Here is an 18,627-nt window from a genome sequence, read left to right as displayed (position 1 = left end):
GATGGTAGTTCATAGAGGTCCCACATACGATATGCCAATTTGATTTTGGCATTCAGACCGCTTTTGTTTATTCTACTCAAAAGTTTGAGCTTGTGTTTATCATCTGGTACAATATGTCTTATTTTCCATTCGATTTTATTTATTTCCAAATCAGCATCAACCTCACCTATATACGAGTTTTTGAATGATCGAGCGATAATCAAAATCAATTCCTGTTTGGCATTCAAGATACTTTTGTTGTAATCTTCAGCAAAACCCATCAAATATTTCAGTGGTAGTTTTCCACTAAAAACATGACTGCTTGTATCCAAGATATCTTGCTTCAATTGTGAAAGTCCCCAACCAGATGTCAATAATGTGTTAGCATGAGATTGTCCAAATGATATCATGGTTTTCATTGTAGATGTTATCCCAGGTTTTCTAACAACAGCCACTTGTTCACCACCCATTTCATAACGAATTTCGTCAAAGAGAAATGCAATTGCATTATTCGAGAGATAGCATGTTTTCGCTACATCTTTGGGGGTGAATTTACCTTCTATGTAAATGAAGCTGTCGGCAATATCTAGTATAACATCTTGATTATTGATTGCAATTCTGATTTCATCCGAATTCCTGAATAGCGGTGATCCATAGGGCTTATATGTGTGCTCATGTAAACTTATGAGAGAATGATCGAGCACTGGTTCATTGAATATATTCAACTTTTCACTGTTTGTTTCGAGCACCATTGTTATTTTCTCACTTTCAATCCAATCGATTTCAAAAATTTAAGATCACTCACAGACAGAGCGTTATGTGCTAACTGTTTAGCATACACTTGTGGAATGAGCTTCTTTTTATGCACACTTTTCTTTTTATGCACACCTTTCTTTTTAATAGTACAACTCGTTTGGGATTGTTCAATGCGATTTTGTCTATTGTAAATGAAACCCATAACAACAGTTATTCGATTTTCTTCAATTCCAAAATAATGAAAATCTCTTCTTCACTTCCAAAATCGATAAGGTTATTTTTTTCATCCAAAATACGCACTGTAATGTTGTGAATCAATTGACGACCTTCTGGACTGACAGGCATATATATAATACTGTGTGGTTCTTTAGTAAGATTGTAGCCAGGTTCAACATCAATATCGAATGAGAAAAGAATGTGAGATTCTTCACCATTTATATATGAACCAGATATTATATTGCAATCTAAGCGGATAAGTCTCACAGTTGTAATGTTTATTGGTAATGATGATTCATGTATCTGATTTGGTGGAAATATTCCATGAGCGAACCCCATCATTTCTGCTATAGAATTTGGATGTGTCAGATCAATTTCATATTTGGATCGCATTTCACATTTGAATGTATTATTATTGGCGTGTAGATAGAAAATATCATCTGCAACGACATCATTTGGTTTTTTATCATGAAACAATCTGAACATGATATGTTTCTGTATGACGGCATTGATCTCTTCTATTTCGTAAGCACCACATGGAATTTCAATTGTCAACTTTTGGGATATCGATGAGTTGTCATTACTGATTCTAAAACTAACTAAGTTATTAGCTTCAGTTATATTATTGATTGTATTGCATCCATAGAATCCCAAAAGTCCTAATCCATAACGACTGTTCCTATCCAATTCAATTGGTGGAAAAAAATCCGCACTCAAGACACTTGTCCCGACAGCTTGTAGCTCGAACTTTCGTGACATGACTGATGAATATTTTGAAACACATTTCAATTTATTATTGTACACAGCAACAGCACATTTGAGACAATTTACACTTTTTGGAAGGTGTTGTATTGTAATAAGTATCATTTTTATTGATACCAATATTCACATCCTCTATATTACAAATACAACACATTGATTTTCGAGGTATAGGACCATCATTAACATCCGAATCTGAATTTTGATCGTGGTGGTGCTCATAACAATATCTATGTTTCATTATATCGATGTCATCTTGCAGATGCTTAGGCAACTTTTCCCAAACATATGCAATCTCATGTGCAACACATGCAAGTATCACTTCCTTAGGCATATTTGCAAGCATCACTTTATCCATTTTTTTCAAGGTACCATATTTTGAAAACATTCTAAGTGAAAACCCCATTCCCTTGATAGCCTCCCGATCCAGTTTTGGTGTTGAATCCATTTTTATTTGGAAAATTATTTAGAGAGAAACTGCAAGCACAAGTGACCACAGAGAACTGTATTAAATTTCTGTTGTCGATCATAGTTATATTTGATTTTTACATTCGAACATTTTCGAAAGAATCGAGTCAATTCCAATGGTGGGGGTAGATCTCCAAAACTATCGAAATATGTGACTTCTTTCCCACATTTTTTATATGCCACCCAATGTGTTCCTGGTCCACTTATTCCATCTAAATTAACAATAGCTGTCTCGTTTTGTTTTGGACCTGAAGATGGTAATCTATCACGCATAAAAACACCACGAAAATGTGGAATTTTCATTTTTTGTGCATAATAACTGAGATCGAGATCAGTAAGAGGCCTCTGAGGTAGGGGTTCAATCAGTTTTTTGTTTTGTTTGTGGCTTTGTATGGTTTTAAATATAGTCCTAAACCTTTACGGTATGGTTTGAGATATATTCCACTTCCGTGTTTGCCTAATGCTACAGCCTCCATGGTTTTATTGTGACGATTGGCTTCCATTAAAGCCGCTCTGCTGGCTTTTGCCGAATTCACGGCCTTGGTAATACCAGCAGCGGCTCCCGCCAAACTTCCTAGTGCGGATAGTCCAGCAAAAATTGGTATCAATGGTAAAAGTCCACCGATCTTGGGAACAGGAATTATGCGTGGTGTGCGGATTTTCTTCTTTCCACCGGCAGCTTTAAGGTATTTACGTGCCGCCTGCAATGCCACAGTGATAGCTTTTTTGCTATTATTCGTCACAAATTGATTCCCACCAGCTTTCTTCAATACATTTCGCACTTTATGGACTATCCCAGCACCAAATGCAACTTTTTTAATATTATTTTTCTTCGATTGTTTCCTCTTACATTTTTTCTTATTGGTACTACAACCCATGCCCATATGTCTTTTCGCTTTCATAATGTTGGTGACAAGTAATGCAGCTGCTCTTTCCCCAATACTCGCGTCCTTTGATTTAACCCTATCCCAAGCGCTGTATTCAAGTTCTTTGTCGGCTAAATGTCTTGCTGCAAGATCAGATGGATGCTTAGAATATTGAATATCGTGTTTTTTGCATTCAATATCTAATTTATTGATTCCAGGATCGTTACGAGCTAAACGTTGTTTCAATTTTGTACCCGGTCCACAGTATTGATATCCTCCAGGTAGATGTAATTCGAAAGGAAGTTTGTTTATCAAATCATTAACAAAACCACAACCTCTTTTAATTTTACGATCACTTTCAATACGTCCGTATCGTTTGATGGTACACATTGAAATGAATAAGCTAATAACATTTATATAGTCTCCAACCACGGCACGATGCGCATTGTAAAACAGAAAGAAAAGTTTGCTGTAGATAATCTAGATGAGAAATTTGGGTGTGGATTGAATGGACAAAGAGTATTCAGACATGGTCCACTACTTCCATCATCAGTTCGAGGACTCATTATAGGACCTTCAAATTGTGGAAAGACGAATGCAATGATATCACTATTAACACATCCACAAGGATTGAGATTTAGAAATGTGTATCTCTATTCGAAGTCACTCAATCAACCTAAATATCAGTACTTGCGAAGTGTTTTGGAACCTATAAAAGGATTAGGTTTTTATACATTCAGCAATAATGCAGAAATAGTGGAACCCTCCGACGCTAAGCCTAATTCTGTTTTCATTTTCGATGATGTGATATGTGAAAAGCAAGATATTATTAGATCATATTTCTGTATGGGACGTCATAAGGATGTTGATTGTTTTTATCTAGCACAGACATATTCACGGGTACCCAAACAGTTAGTGCGTGACAATACCAATTTCATTATAATGTTCAAACAAGATGAGACGAATTTACATCACATTTATTCAGATCATGTTTCACCCGATGTAACATTCAAACAATTCCAATTGATGTGTGTTAAATGCTGGGAGGATCAATATGGATTTCTAGTAATTGATAAGGATAGAAAAATAGATGAAGGTAGATATCGCAAAGGATTCGATAGTTTTATATACCCATGATCTTGTTTTTGAAACTTATTCGATCACTGAATATTGTAGAGGTCACTTCATCAACGAATTGAGCTATAATTTAAAAAGGGCATTATGAATACAAAAAACGATTCTGAACATAAAAACAATGAAATGAATTTGAAACGTCAACTAGTAGAGACAACAGAAGCTGTCAGACAGAAATTCAACTCTATCAAGAATGATAATATTGAAAATCGTTCGACACTTGAAAGATTGTATGAGCCCATAATGAAACCATTGAATGTTTTATCATCAAACGCTACTTCTAAATCAGCAGTGTTATCACCAAATCGTGGATCTGTTCAATCTACTTCAAATTATCCCATGAGTACTCCAATAAGAAGAAAACAATCTTTTGATGGTGTATCATCTGTGAATAGTGACACGAGCACACTTCAAGACGATATGAGAACAACTCTATTCGAAACACCATCATCGTCCCACATCGATTCCTCGGATCCTGACATCTCACCTGTTATGAATGAAAGTGGTGAAGATGTTTTGATGAAACATTTGAATAATGTAAAATCTAGAAATCCAGCATATGATGGAACATTTGGCGTACGTATGGATCCAATTACACAAAAGCTGAAAATGGGAAGTCTAGTGGTACATTTCAAAGATGGAAACATTTCATTTTGGGATGCTAATAAAGTGAAAAAATATGAATGCGCAGGTAGTCCAGAATTATATGATATGATCTTTTTGAAGAATCCACAAGATGTTGATAATGAAGAAACTCGTCAAGTATATTCCAAAATATTGAAAATAACGAATGCTCCATATAAACAATATCATCTGAAGAATGGTTTTAAAAATACAAATTCTAAAAAATTTCGTGAAGTCATCAAACCACTATTAGACTCACGACAATATCCAATTAGGAGTAGAAGTAAAATTGGTGGAGCACTCAAACGAGTGAAAATGGAGAAAACATATAATTCTAAACCTGCGAATTATGTGTACTGGAATTCACCGAAAGAGTTAGTTGCTCGCCTACGACTATTGGTAGCATCAAAGTCAGCTGGACATACCGGACATGATAATGAAATAATTTCAATAATTGAAGAATTACGTGAAGAAGGTATAATATATTAATATATATCCACAAGTAATGATCACTGTCACATCATCATTCAATGCAGTAACATTATCACTTTTTTTCTCTTTAATCATATTGAAATAGAATGACTAATGAAGTAAGTGATATCAAACGACAAGTTGTTAATGAATTACACAGACCTGCAAGACGTAATTTTCGTAGAAGAATAACTACCATCAAAGGTTTTGCAGATCTATGGCAAATAGATCTAGCTGAACTACAACCTTATGCAAAAAGTAATGAAGGATACCGATATATACTTATAGTAATTGATTGTTACTCAAAATATCTATGGACTGTGCCAGTTAAAGATAAAACAGGTAGTACAATAACTAATGCAATGAAATGTGTACTGAAGAAAGCCAAATTTTCCCCTAAACATATACAAAGCGATCAAGGGAAAGAATTTTTTAATAGAAGCTTCTCATCTCTCATGCGAGAATATAATATCAATCATTATTCAACATTCAGCACAAAGAAGGCTGCTGTAGCAGAAAGAGTGATTCGTACAATAAAGGCATGGCTCTACAAGGAATTTTCGATGAGAGGTCACCACAAATGGCTTGATATTCTTCCAATTATAACTAGTAGATATAATAATAAAGTTCATCGTACAATAGGTATGGCACCCATCAATGTTGATTCAACAACAAAATTGAAATTCAAGGGTATCAATGGAATTGGAGGAAGACAAAGTAAACCCAAATTCCAATTGAATGATATTGTACGTATAAGTAAATACAAAAATATTTTTGAAAAGTCTTACACTGCGAATTTTACCACGGAGCTATTCAAGATTGTTAAAATTAATAAAACCATCCCAACGACTTATAATCTTGAAGATATGAATGAACAGCCGATTAGAGGATGTTTTTACGAAGAAGAGTTATTACGAACCGAGAATCCTGACGTATATCTGATTGAGAAGGTGTTGAAGAGAAGAAAAAATAAAGTATATGTAAAGTGGTTAGGTCTTCCTAGCGAACAAAATTCTTGGATTGATGAATCAAATATGGTTTAAATGTATCTAATAGTGACTTTTATGAATAAAGTAATATTAAAGTTCATTATTGTTTTCATTTCAATTATAAGTATGTGAATTGAAAAATATTGCAGCGGTAAACATTGCCCCAGCCATTCGCAATGTTCTGTGTATACCAAACCAAATCAATTGTATACTCCATTCCCGCTTATATTTTTCAACTCACGATATTGAAAACACATTATCATTCCCAAAACTAATCGCCGTCACTTTGAAATGCAGTATCCAACTCTTTTTGCCAATTATCTCTCACTGATAATGCCGTCTCATAAAGCTTAGTCGACTCCTCAAGCTCAGCCTGAGCTTGCATTCTCGAACGTTGATGGAATTGCTTATCTTTACCTATTTTTGAACGGAGTTCATCAGCATCTTTAGACATTCTAGCCAATTCAACCTTCGCTAATGCAATCTTGGCATCTAATGCTTCAAGAGTTTCATTATTAGCATTAATAGCTCGCTCACTCTTTTCAAGTTCAGCAATAGTCATCTGTGCCTTTACAAGACGGTATTTTGCTTTCCTTTTCATTTCCCCAAACCGATGGAGGGGACTGAAAGAAGATAGCGGTTCAGCTTTCAAATCACTCTTCATTTCTTTAGGAGTACCTTTTGGCTTCCTCTTCGATCTGTCACTTTTCGTTGCGGGTTTTTTCTGTCGCACAACACTTTTGGATTCTTTCTTTTCTTTAAAGTCAGTGACAATCGATGAAGATGCCTTAGTAACCTTCCTCTTGATTGTTCTAGATTTCTTATCAACACCAAGAGGAAGGGTAGATGAAGAGTGTTTGAGTGATGATAATTGCGAAACGATCGGATTTTCAATAATAATTTGCTCATTTGGTTCTGGCACATCTGCAAAGTTAACGAAGTCGTTAATATCAAAATCATTTATCGAATCTTGACTCGATAAATGTAATACTGGAATATTTTCAAAATCAGTCTGATCGATATCAACAAGTGGTGAACCATCTTCAGCAATCAATAGCGGCATAGAGCTCATGATTATTAAGGTCTGAGGAATGATATGTGATAGCAATAGAATGTGGATAGGAAAGGTGATGATGTTACTGAGACCTCACCATTTATAGAAGAAAATAAACTAGCGCATGCGCTCTTTCATCAACTGGCACATGCGCTCTCTCACTGAACTATTCACGCATGTAACAATCTTTGTCATTTAAGAGGAAAACTTTGTGTTGCATGCATGTATTTTTAAATGTTAGAAAATAATACAAATAAATTCAAAATATATATATATATATATATATATATATATATATATATATATATATATATATATATATATATATATATTAATAATAGAGGACAATAACGATAATAAAAAATATAAAATGAAAAATGTTAATATGTCTCTGTGGATGTGGAACGTTCTTTGACTCTATTCCTCAATAGTTGTTGCTCGTGCGTCAAACACCAACATTGAAAAAAATGGATTCTCCTATTGGGGTAGAGTTGACCAACCTTCTCACACAGATCCCAAGTACTTCTACATGCATTGCATACATGATTCCAACAATTCATGGAATATGTATCACAACGCAAACAACGTTGCAGTGGAGTTGGAACGGCAGCACAGGTACCGCAAATATTTCTACAGATACCTATATTGTTAAATATTATAGGTTCGGAACACTTCAGACACTGTAACTGTTGTTGATGATAATCCGATTTTGTTCGCTTCGGTGGATGAGAAGGAGGCGATAGTTGAATCCGCAACACGCAATCACTACACATACCAGTACATGGATTGATTGAATCCTTAGGTCTACTTATTTGACAAAAGTAGCACACAATAGCCCCTGCAATCATCATTGGGTAGACACACACTTTTGGTTTTTCATTCCACTCTTTTGGAAACGGCATTTTACTAATTCGATTAGAAATATTAAGAGATGACTTACAGAAACTCTGAATGCTCTCTCCTACACCTACGATCTCTATTTATACAAATCAACATCATGTGAAAGTATAGTGGGATAACTTCTCCTACTATTCCACTCTAAACGAGTCAAGTGGGAGTCGCATCACCTCCTATATAAGTCGACTTGCAAACCTAGAGTTCATTCATTCACTCTCTAAAACTGTGAGCAAACAACAACAAGATGAATTCTGCAAAAATAAATGCTGCATTAAATAGAATATCTGCTATTGATGAAAACAATTGGATAGACGAATCAGATGATGAGGATGTCAATGTTCCGCTAGAGGAAGTGATAGTTGAAGCAGAAGATGTTGGAGTCGATGAAGATGAGATAGACGAAGTTGAAAACGAGGCCAACCAAAGCGACGAAGATGATGACGTGATGGAGTTTGAGAGGGTCATGGATGAAGAAGGAGATGATGAAGGGATAGAAGCTGACACAACTGAAGGCGATGGTGCTTTGAGGATCGGTATGCGAACGCTCAATGTCAGTGAGACACTGGAAGATCCCTTGGATTTGTATTGTGCAATGGATGCATACGTATTGATCAGCACAATAGATGGAGAGAACAAAAAACTATGTTGGTGCTGCTTTCGGTTTTATTCGCATAGAAACAATAATGGAGGGTGGTATGCCCATGTCAACACCCACAACACTGTCTCAATTATGGAAATGGGACAGAATTGGTGTGAAGCTTGCGAGAGGCCACTAACAAACTTCACCCGAGTATCTACATGTATTATATGTAATAATGTCCAACCTGTGGCACAATAACCGTGGACCTACTGGTCAAAAAAACAACAGCCCTTTTCAGGGCTACATTATTCACACAAACAGTAGTTAGTTGTATTAGTATTCATAGATTATATGACAAATGAATACTTTGACTAATAAAAGTCTAAGTAATTTGTTAGTCTTTGAATATCTATACATTATATGACAAATAAATTACTACTTTGACTGAAAAGTCGATATTTGGAATTTGATAGTCATTGAATATCTATGCATATGATGAGTACTACTTTAAATGAAAGTTGAAGTTGGCATTTTGTCAATCATTGTATGCATATAATGATGAATACTTTTACATACATACATTTTGTTTGAGACTATAATGTTAACAATGGTATGAACCTGTTTCTGTTTGAAAGTATAATGATAGCTCTGAAAAGAGCTATTTTTTTATTGTTTCAGTCTTCAATTGTAGCCCTGAAAAGGGCTGTTTTTTTTATTATTCCATGCAATGGTATGGACTAACGCTCCTCATCATCATCAGAAACAATGATGATTGTATCATCATCTGTATCTGATGATATACTGATGATGTCATCCTCATAATCATCTGAATCAGACGATATACTAATGGCATCATCATTAGCATAATTATCTAGCTCGTTATCCTCTAGATCGTCTAACTCATTGACATCCATCTCTAACTCTGCCTCTACTTCCTCTTGCATACCTTCTTCCATACGTGCCGGGAAATCATCAGGTAGATCATAGATACGTTGCAGCATTTGTGCAAAATTTGTACTGAAATGATCGAACGTTGAATCTATTCTATGTACCTGGATGGGGCCTGTACTCGTCATAGAACACTCTGGTACACTCATCGGTTCGGTGGTGGAATCAGCACTCGACATTGTGGAAGAATGATATAGAACTGGGATTGATGCTTTATTTATATTGGAAAAAAAAGGAGGGGGTGAAGTGTAAATGTAGAACAATTCAGTGTTTGAAATTCGAAAGCAATAAGAATGACAATTTTCTTGAAATTCTAAGTGATTATTATTATTAGAAACTCTGAGTGATTATTATAAAAAAAACTAATAAGGGAGAGGGAAAAAGACACTGCCCCAACCTCGCAGTGCCTCGTGTACACCAACCAAAAAGTGTGTACTCCGTGGAAGGAAAGGAAAGGAATAGAAAGGATGGGAGAAATGAGGAAACGATTACATATCATCGTCTGAATTCAGGACTTCATCAATCAGGATAGGGGATGGTGGAGGACTATCATCGGACTCATTGTCAGCGTCACCGTCATCATCGTCATCGCTGTCGTCGTCGTCTGTGTTTCCGGACTGTGTATCCCATTCGTAATCATTCCGCCAATCATAGGGATCTGGATAATCCCCATCAGACAGGTCCGCTTGATCGGTTCCAGTAACGTGAAGCACTTGTATCCGATCATCATAAATTATGTCATCATAATTCATCGAGTGAGGTGCAGTCGTGGAGGTAACGAAACCTTCATGGATAGAAGCCCAGTAAGGATGTTGATGCGCTGGGTCACTGTACGGCTCAGTAGTTGAATCAGGTTCCATGTTGAAGGTGGCTGATCAACTGAATATTCCAACAGATAATTCCTACTTTTATACTTTTGAAAGGGAGTGGGGGAGGAGTGGGGAGGAGAGGGGATTAAGTGGGAATGAATTTCAAAAATGACATGAGCTATATTCCATGAAAGAGAAAATTGAAAATACTATATGAATTATATGAAATATACTTATTGATTTCATTATGAAACATATTTTCTTCCCAAGAGATTATTTACAATAGATTAGAGAACACAAAAATTGATGTGAGGTATTTGCATAGAAGAACTTGTAATTGAAATAAAAAAAGGAAATAATAATGAGACGAAGTGAAGAAAAATGCTCCAACCATCGCATTGTTCAATGTGTACCAAACCAAAACAATGTACACCCTTAATTTCACTTCTTTTTTTTTATTTTATTTTTATTTCCTAAAATTACAAACATAAACTTAAAACTATCTTAATTAAATATTCCTAACTAACCTAAAACTAATCTTACTACACTTACACTTAATCTATGGGAAAGTTTTTATAAAAGTCACTAACTTTTTATAAGTCTCTATCGAAGAGGTATCTGCTTCACACTTTTTCTCCAGAGATGCATACTTCCGATCTAGTTCGGCTATTACTTTTTCTGCTTCCCTCCGTCGGTTAACAATTTCAGCCATTTCGCGCTTCCTTTTAACCAACGCGGCCTCACTAGCTCGAGAAGCATGTTCTGCTTCCTTACATCTCTGTAGAAAACTGTCCAACATTTCACTAACCTCTCCGATAGGCTGTCGCACTTGTGGCACTAACACTTCAGGATTCGTCACCGGTGTTGCCAGCATCGGCGAAAGCGGCACCACCGACGGAGTGAATACGATGGGAGCCTCCTCCGATGGGGACAATACAACTGGTGGCTCCTCCGGAGAAGGCGCCCTAGGTTGTTCCACTACTGCTGCGGGTGGTGTGGAGGGCCTTAAGCTGTTTGGAGCGGTCGACCAACTACCTGCATAAGGATTAGTCCTATTGCAAGTAGCTCGGTACTTAGAAATAGGACCAACCTTCGCTGCAGGTCGTTGGCAAACCTTCTTTACAGGCCTGACTTCCTCCTCCTCCTCGAATAAGTCAGGGCTGGTGGATCTGCACCTAACTCGTGAAGTGGATGCCTTCTCCTGCTCTGTCATAGGCATGATGGATGCCACAGCGTTATTTAATTCCTGAGTGTTGGATGCCATTCTGAAAATGTAAAATAATACAAAGTTAGTAGATGTAAAAAATTAAAGTACATTGTTAACTTACTCAAACTTAGCTCCTCGTCGTATAGTACACTGCTTCTGGTTGAGTATGGCTGGACTGCTCTGGATGACTGGAGTTGTCGTACTGAATGTAGAAGAACGTGCTCCTCGGGGTATCAACATCATTGGGAGTGGAGGGAATGAGGTGGGGGCGTGCATGCGCAATGGTTGGAATATGGTGGGGCGAGAAATGGTAGGAAGTGGGCGGGGTGAGCAATGGTGGGAAGAAAGCGGGCCGCGCTCCGCGCGGCTTACGCCCCAATTCGCTACGCTCGCGCCGGCGCGCTTCGCGCGCCGGCGCGAGCGTAATGGGGCCACCGCGCCGGCGCGCTTCGCGCGCCGGCGCGGTGGCCCCCCACCCACCACCCCGGGGGGAGGAGGGGGGGGTGGGGGGCGGCGGGGCCGCGCTACGCGCGGCCCCGCCGCCCCCCACCCCCACCCGCGCGCTTCGCGCGCCGTGAAACCTAACCTAACCTAACACCTATGACCCTAACCTACAGTATGTATTAATCTAACCTAACGCGGGAGTAAATTCACCATGTTGGTTCAATTAATACGTCATCTGTTGGTTTTGGTTTTGGTTCTATTATTCTAACATTTGGATCAATGTCCAGTCCTGGATATCCCAGTCCACCTGATGGCCTGACTTTATGGCTTTTCTCCAAAACTTCAACTCTCTCTTCTAGTACATCATACTTTTTCATTGTAGTCCCTGTTATGTTTGACATAGCATCAATTTTTTTATTTGTAGACGCTGTTATGTCAGACATTTTTATGTCCACATCATTTGTAAGTTTGTCAAATTTACGAGTGAAAGTTATCCGAGCCTCTGCAATTTTATCGTCAAATGCTTGACGGGCATCGCGAGCAATATTACCTATTGTGGATTGTATTGCAGCTTGTAGGGCTAGAAGTATAACCTCCTTTGTTCCGTTAATTTCCCCCTCAAGATATGATACAGTTACACAATCACTCTTGTCAATTGGTTCGCTTATATTTTTCAATATTTTTCTTTGCATGTCATAATGACCATCTTTTGTTAATTTAAAACCAATCCCGGGAGGACCTCGAATGACATTACCACCCAATTTTCTTTTTCTACCAAACTTATCGATTGTTTTAGACATTGTGCACTCTACGATGATTCTTTTCAAACTGATATTTCTTTCATTTACATTATGTTATATACTTTACAGTAATTGGTTAGGAAAATAGAAATGAAACAAATAATATTTTTATCATTTTTTATTCATCTAAGTAACTTGGTAAAAGTGATACATATACAATACATAATACAATAATCACAAATAATCACAAATAAGAATGTTCCGGTTTGAAGGAATAAGCAATAATACTTCGAATTATAATTCAATTATTCATCTCTACAGTCAACAAATTGATTAGTTGGTCTAAGGCGCTCTCTTGAGAAAAAGAATGAACGATTTCAGACACCCAACGAATGTTATCATTAGGATCATTTCGATAAAATTCTATATCGCTATGACCCCATGGAAGAGTTCGAGTGGTATTCGGAATGATGAATCTCTTGTCGTCATGATACGATAAAGCGACTTTATTTTTCAATTCAGTGTAAATATCATGCAATACGCTTCTGAACGAGTTCATCTTCCTGAATATCATACCTCCCTCTTCAATGATTTTTTCATAGTCTTCACATGTCAATTCATTCTTTATAACAGATCGTTTCACACCTTTGGCCTTCTTCAGTTCACCATCAACAGATTTCACGTAATACGCTTTAGCACCTGTACCGTAAAAGCTGATTATTGGATCATTTGGGAATTCATCTTTGAAATTACCCAGAACTGACTTTGTCACTGGAATATTGAATTGGTTTCCTATTTTATAATTAGATGTATCGAACTTATTTATATTATTTTTGATAAATTCATAGAAATTGTCTGTATTTACTTTGAGAATAAGGGAGTCGGTATCAGTGTAGAGTAAGGACGCATCTTCTCCAAACTGTTGTTTGATACATCCATAGAAAAAATCATACATAACTGTTTTAGATAATTCTAGAATGGAAAATCATAAATATAGTGGTTTATCATAATGAACTTTTACTCTAGCCAATTGAATGGCAACAAAATTTTCTGTAAAAATAGAGCATTTTTTAAAATTTGGTCGAGATATGAGACAACTAGCACCTATAGTTCTTTTTATATTTTCCCAATGTGTAATGAGTCTAACATCAATTCTATTGTCTACGTTTTCCATTGTTTTTCCATAGACTGCATTATTCATTAGTTTGTAGAAATCTTTTTCAGATTTGTTATTAGACCTATTACGCATTTCAGTATTCAAATCTATATAAGGCTTCATCCAACATGATTGCTTAAACCTCAATACTCTATGTGTGTTCATCACTATCAAACCATGATTGACAGCTTGCTGTAAGTTTCTATAGTGAACAATATATTTTCTTTTGTCGTTTAAATTTGGAATTAATTTGGGAACTTTCGATTTTGCATATGGAGGTATCAAACGTTCAACTAAGAATGGTAAATCGGAATGTTTATCATGAAGTTCTTGGGGATAATGTATATCCACTTCCAATACATATCCATAAGGACTATCAATATCCACATTCATTATATCAAGATTGAGAATTTCATGAGGTGCTAACCATGAAAATTCACCTGTTGGTAATGGTTGCGACATGCTGTGACCATATAGATTTGTTGCATCCAAATATGAAATGAATGAAGATGGTTCATTTGGATTATAATCCGGTAAAAATTTATTGTTTGCTTTATGTTTCCTTTCACTACATTGACTTATTCCACCACGAATACCTTTTTGAAAGAAGTGAACCATATCAATATCAGTTAGTAATTCCAATTCAATATTAGTATATTTCAACATGGCATCCCACGATAATCCGGGTGCAGTGAAGTATTGTGCCGGATCCAATTTATATTTATCAACAGATATATTTCTAAAGTTTTCAAAAATGTCACATAATAGTAACACATCTGACTTTAAATATAAATCAGAGTATTCACCCAAATCCTGACATTCGAATAAATTCCAAACAAGTTGAGCTCTCCCATAATCATTATCTGATACATGTTCACAATTGAGTTTATCATAAAATTGATATTTGGTTGGAAGTCTTGGATGATTCAGTTTTTCGATGTCATCAACAAAACTATAGGGAAATACACCTTTCTTTCTCATCAAATTGAAATTTTCAATTTGTGGGAAATGTTTGCGCATCTCGATACACTGATCAGATGTTAAATTTGCACCTAAATTCTCCAAAGAACTAGGCATGAATCTGAAACTATCAATGAATCTCATTTTCAAATAATTCTTCTTCACCCTACCATCTTTATCCGTATAGGAGTGTGTAAAGAGATGTTTTGTGAAAGATATATATTTCTCATTAGTTTGTGGGATGACATCCACTTTATCTTTGTTTTTATACAATTCCTTTATGAATAAATGACAATCATATCCACTGAGATTGTGAAAAATTATAGGAATGAAATTTGGCAATTTAAAATTCAAATTACAAGATGAATGAGCAGCAGGGGACCTTTTTTTTCCTGTGAGGTGACAATGGTCCCTCACTTTGACTTCGCCATCATTAAATTGTTTGGAACAAATGCCACAATTTGTGGCAGAAGCAAACTGTTCCTCTTCCTCAGGAGTTTGTACATCCATAGGAATAGGAAACCTGAGATGATTTTCATAAATATTTTTCAAATCATCTTCAATTTTGCTAACGAATTTCTGGGCTGCATCCACACCCCTATACGAAACAAATTTTGATAAATCATCATTGTATGAACATTTAATCAAATAAGCAAATGAATAAGGCTCATGTTTGAATGTCTTGATCGAATACGAGTATTCAGGATTTGGTTTAGTGGTTTGAATCGGCTTCAGTACTGATTCAAAATCGGCATACACTACAAATGGTACCTTCATTTGTTTCTCAAAGTTTTCAAAAGTTAGTATATTTTCAGGTACCGTTTTCCCATATTTATTGACTTTGAAATTGGTTGATGGTGTTGTAGTACTCAAGTGATTACAATCATTTATCTTATGACGTAATAGTAATTGTTCATTAGAAAAATATAATAAACAGCCATCACAAAAATATTTCTTATGTTCATGAGCCGATAATTGGCTTGAAACTAATCTTGAAAGATCTTTAATCCAACAATAATGATTATTACCGAAATCATCTGTGATAAGTAACAAATTGACATGTCTTCTAAGTCTTCTCTGAGAGTAACGTAATGGTCCAATTATTTCATACATTATTTTACCCTTCTCGAATTTACTTTCTAAACCGTACACATTAACTGAAATATCATTCTTGTCTTCAAATTTCACAATATCTTTCAACTTTACCGGAAAATTCATACCTGTTACATCTATGACTGTACTGAAATGTGGATACGATGAAATTTCTGATGTTCTATCGATTGCAGGATGTAGTGCTGAAGTGATAGCCCATGCAAAACAATGCTGATCTTCATTACGGACATTAACCACGGCCTTCCTACGCTCGATACATTCAGGCAGCTTCACATATGAACATCCACTGAGCGGGCTGTATTTATTAATGTTCAACTCCAGAAACATGATTTTTTCACAAGTCCAACCTTAAATACAGAACAATATTACTAATCCATCCAATTAAAACTTGGTAGAAATGTTTACCTGAATCACGTTCCTGGAATTCTGTAGTTTGAGCGATAATCCCATTTCGAAATCCATCAAATAAGGAATTCAAATCAGTAGATTGATCAACTGTTCTATTCTGTGAATTAAATGATTTGGTTTCCTTCAGGTCTTGTGTTTGTAGAATATAACTCCCAAATACTTCCATATTCACTTTGATGATTTTGTGAACCCTGATGGCCGATTCCAATAATTCTATAACTTTCTGCCTGATTTCATTAAAGAATAACATGTAATCGGTGGAAACAATGGAACTCTGCACCCTGTATGTCGCAATCCGACGTTTGAAGGCGCTCTTTATAATTTGAACACCATCACTGAATTGAACACATGTATTATTCTTATGTTGTAGAGTTCTATTGTGAGAATTCACTTGAGTCAATGGAATCATCACATTACAACAATTACATGTGTACATAGGTGCTGCAGCGTCATCTAATCTCACTCGTTTCACTGATGGCCCTCCTTGGCAACTCTGGAGCTGATGACGACGAAGGTTGTCACTACGGGTAAAAGATTTACCACATTCACAAGAATACATTTTCTATGATATGTTCTCACTAACTCACTCGATGGAAACTGACATAACCAACACTCGCCCGCTTCTTAAATACCATAATCCACGTCGCCTGCGCATCACCGTAGAGAGTGAGGGTAGGTAAGGACACATCGATGCATCCACTAGAGATGCCTGACGTCACAGCCAAGCCCATCTCCCAATTTGATGCGAGTTGCCGGCACGAGCAAGCAGTGATCGTTGCGCTCTCGGAGAGGGCAGACGTTTGCACAGTCCTCGCCCGCCTGCGTGTCACCATCAATAGCGAGGGTAGGGTGATGCGTTACGTCACATCATTCACTGCTTCGAGAGCGATAGCCGAACAAGCAATTGTCGTTGCGCTCTCGGAGAGGACAGACGTTAGCACAGTCCTCGCCCGCCTGCGTGTCACCATTGATGGCGAGTCTGGGGCGTTACGTCACATCCTTCACTACATCGAGGGAGGTGAGAGCAGACTGATGAATACGCATTACTCTGCCACACGTCGTGGAGTGAACATGTCGCTCTCTAGCCGTTGAACGGTTATTGCTGTGACGTCACTCCACTACTAACTTGGTGCCCTCACACCGATGGAGCATTCATTACTTGGAGGATCTTCGAAGTATGCAGACGTATGTTTGTACATAGACAAACAAGCACATGATGAAACCCTGTACCGTGCATTCTCTTACACACACACACACACACACACACATACACACACAAAATCTCATATGAAAAAAAAATCTGAACGATCCATGCACCAGACACTTCAAGGTCACAACGCCTTGACTTCACTGCACAACAAAAAAAAGCAAATAACACGTCATATTGGTGGGGGGAGTATTAGAACCGGGAAAAAATTTCTGAACGATCCATACACCACACCCTTCAAGGTCACATCACATTGACTTCACCAAACAACAACCAATAAAAAAGCAATTAATACGTCATAGTGGTGGGGGGAGGCTTAGAACCGGCTCAAATCTCCTACTCTTGAACCATTTTCATTACTGTCAACATCTTTTTGTGATTCCTGTTGCAAATCTTTTAAGAATTATTTTGGTTTTGGACATAATGGGAAAAATTCATCAGAATTCAAGAAATAATACAAATATTCTTCTTCCCGAAATCATCGATATCTCAAAGAACGAAAATGCTTACCCTTCGACAGGAGTCTGGCTACTTTGAAACATAATTCTATCCTTTCTAAAAGGATACCGAAAGCTGGCAGGTTTCTTTCCGATTCCATCCTATCGAATACCATCAATGAATGTATCAAATACAATTCCACCGAATCCTGGGAGAAACTTCTTTTATTTGGTTAGAAAAACTTTAAAATCCATGTGATAATGGCAAACGCAAAATATCTCTAGCAAGTATTATAAAAAAACTTGAATCAAGCAACATTTGAACCTACAGAAAGTAAACTTATCAAGAAATTTAAAAACCCGGAGTCTATCTTTATCAAGGTGGTGATCAACAAAGTGTTAGAT

At 36.8% G+C, this 18,627-nt stretch overlaps 1 protein-coding gene across 1 annotated transcript; it reads right to left on the bottom strand.

Moving 5' to 3' along the window:
• Positions 1–11,029: 11,029 nt before the first annotated feature.
• LOC141480085 (uncharacterized) lies at positions 11,030–12,226 on the bottom strand. The gene is made up of 2 exons (XM_074169864.1): positions 11,879–12,226; positions 11,030–11,815 (listed from the first exon to the last, which is right to left on the bottom strand). Exons 1-2 carry the CDS (start codon positions 12,031–12,033, stop codon positions 11,110–11,112), a joined length of 861 nt encoding a protein of 286 aa, XP_074025965.1. The 5' UTR covers positions 12,034–12,226; the 3' UTR covers positions 11,030–11,109.
• Positions 12,227–18,627: the final 6,401 nt, after the last annotated feature.

Source organism: Leptinotarsa decemlineata, unplaced genomic scaffold, assembly GCF_025532065.1.
Source record: "Leptinotarsa decemlineata unplaced genomic scaffold, Ldec_3_MD MMD2_P_RNA_scaffold_6, whole genome shotgun sequence".
NCBI classification, from domain to species: Eukaryota; Metazoa; Arthropoda; class Insecta; order Coleoptera; family Chrysomelidae; genus Leptinotarsa; species Leptinotarsa decemlineata.
This window is presented reverse-complemented; position numbering and strand designations above follow the sequence as displayed.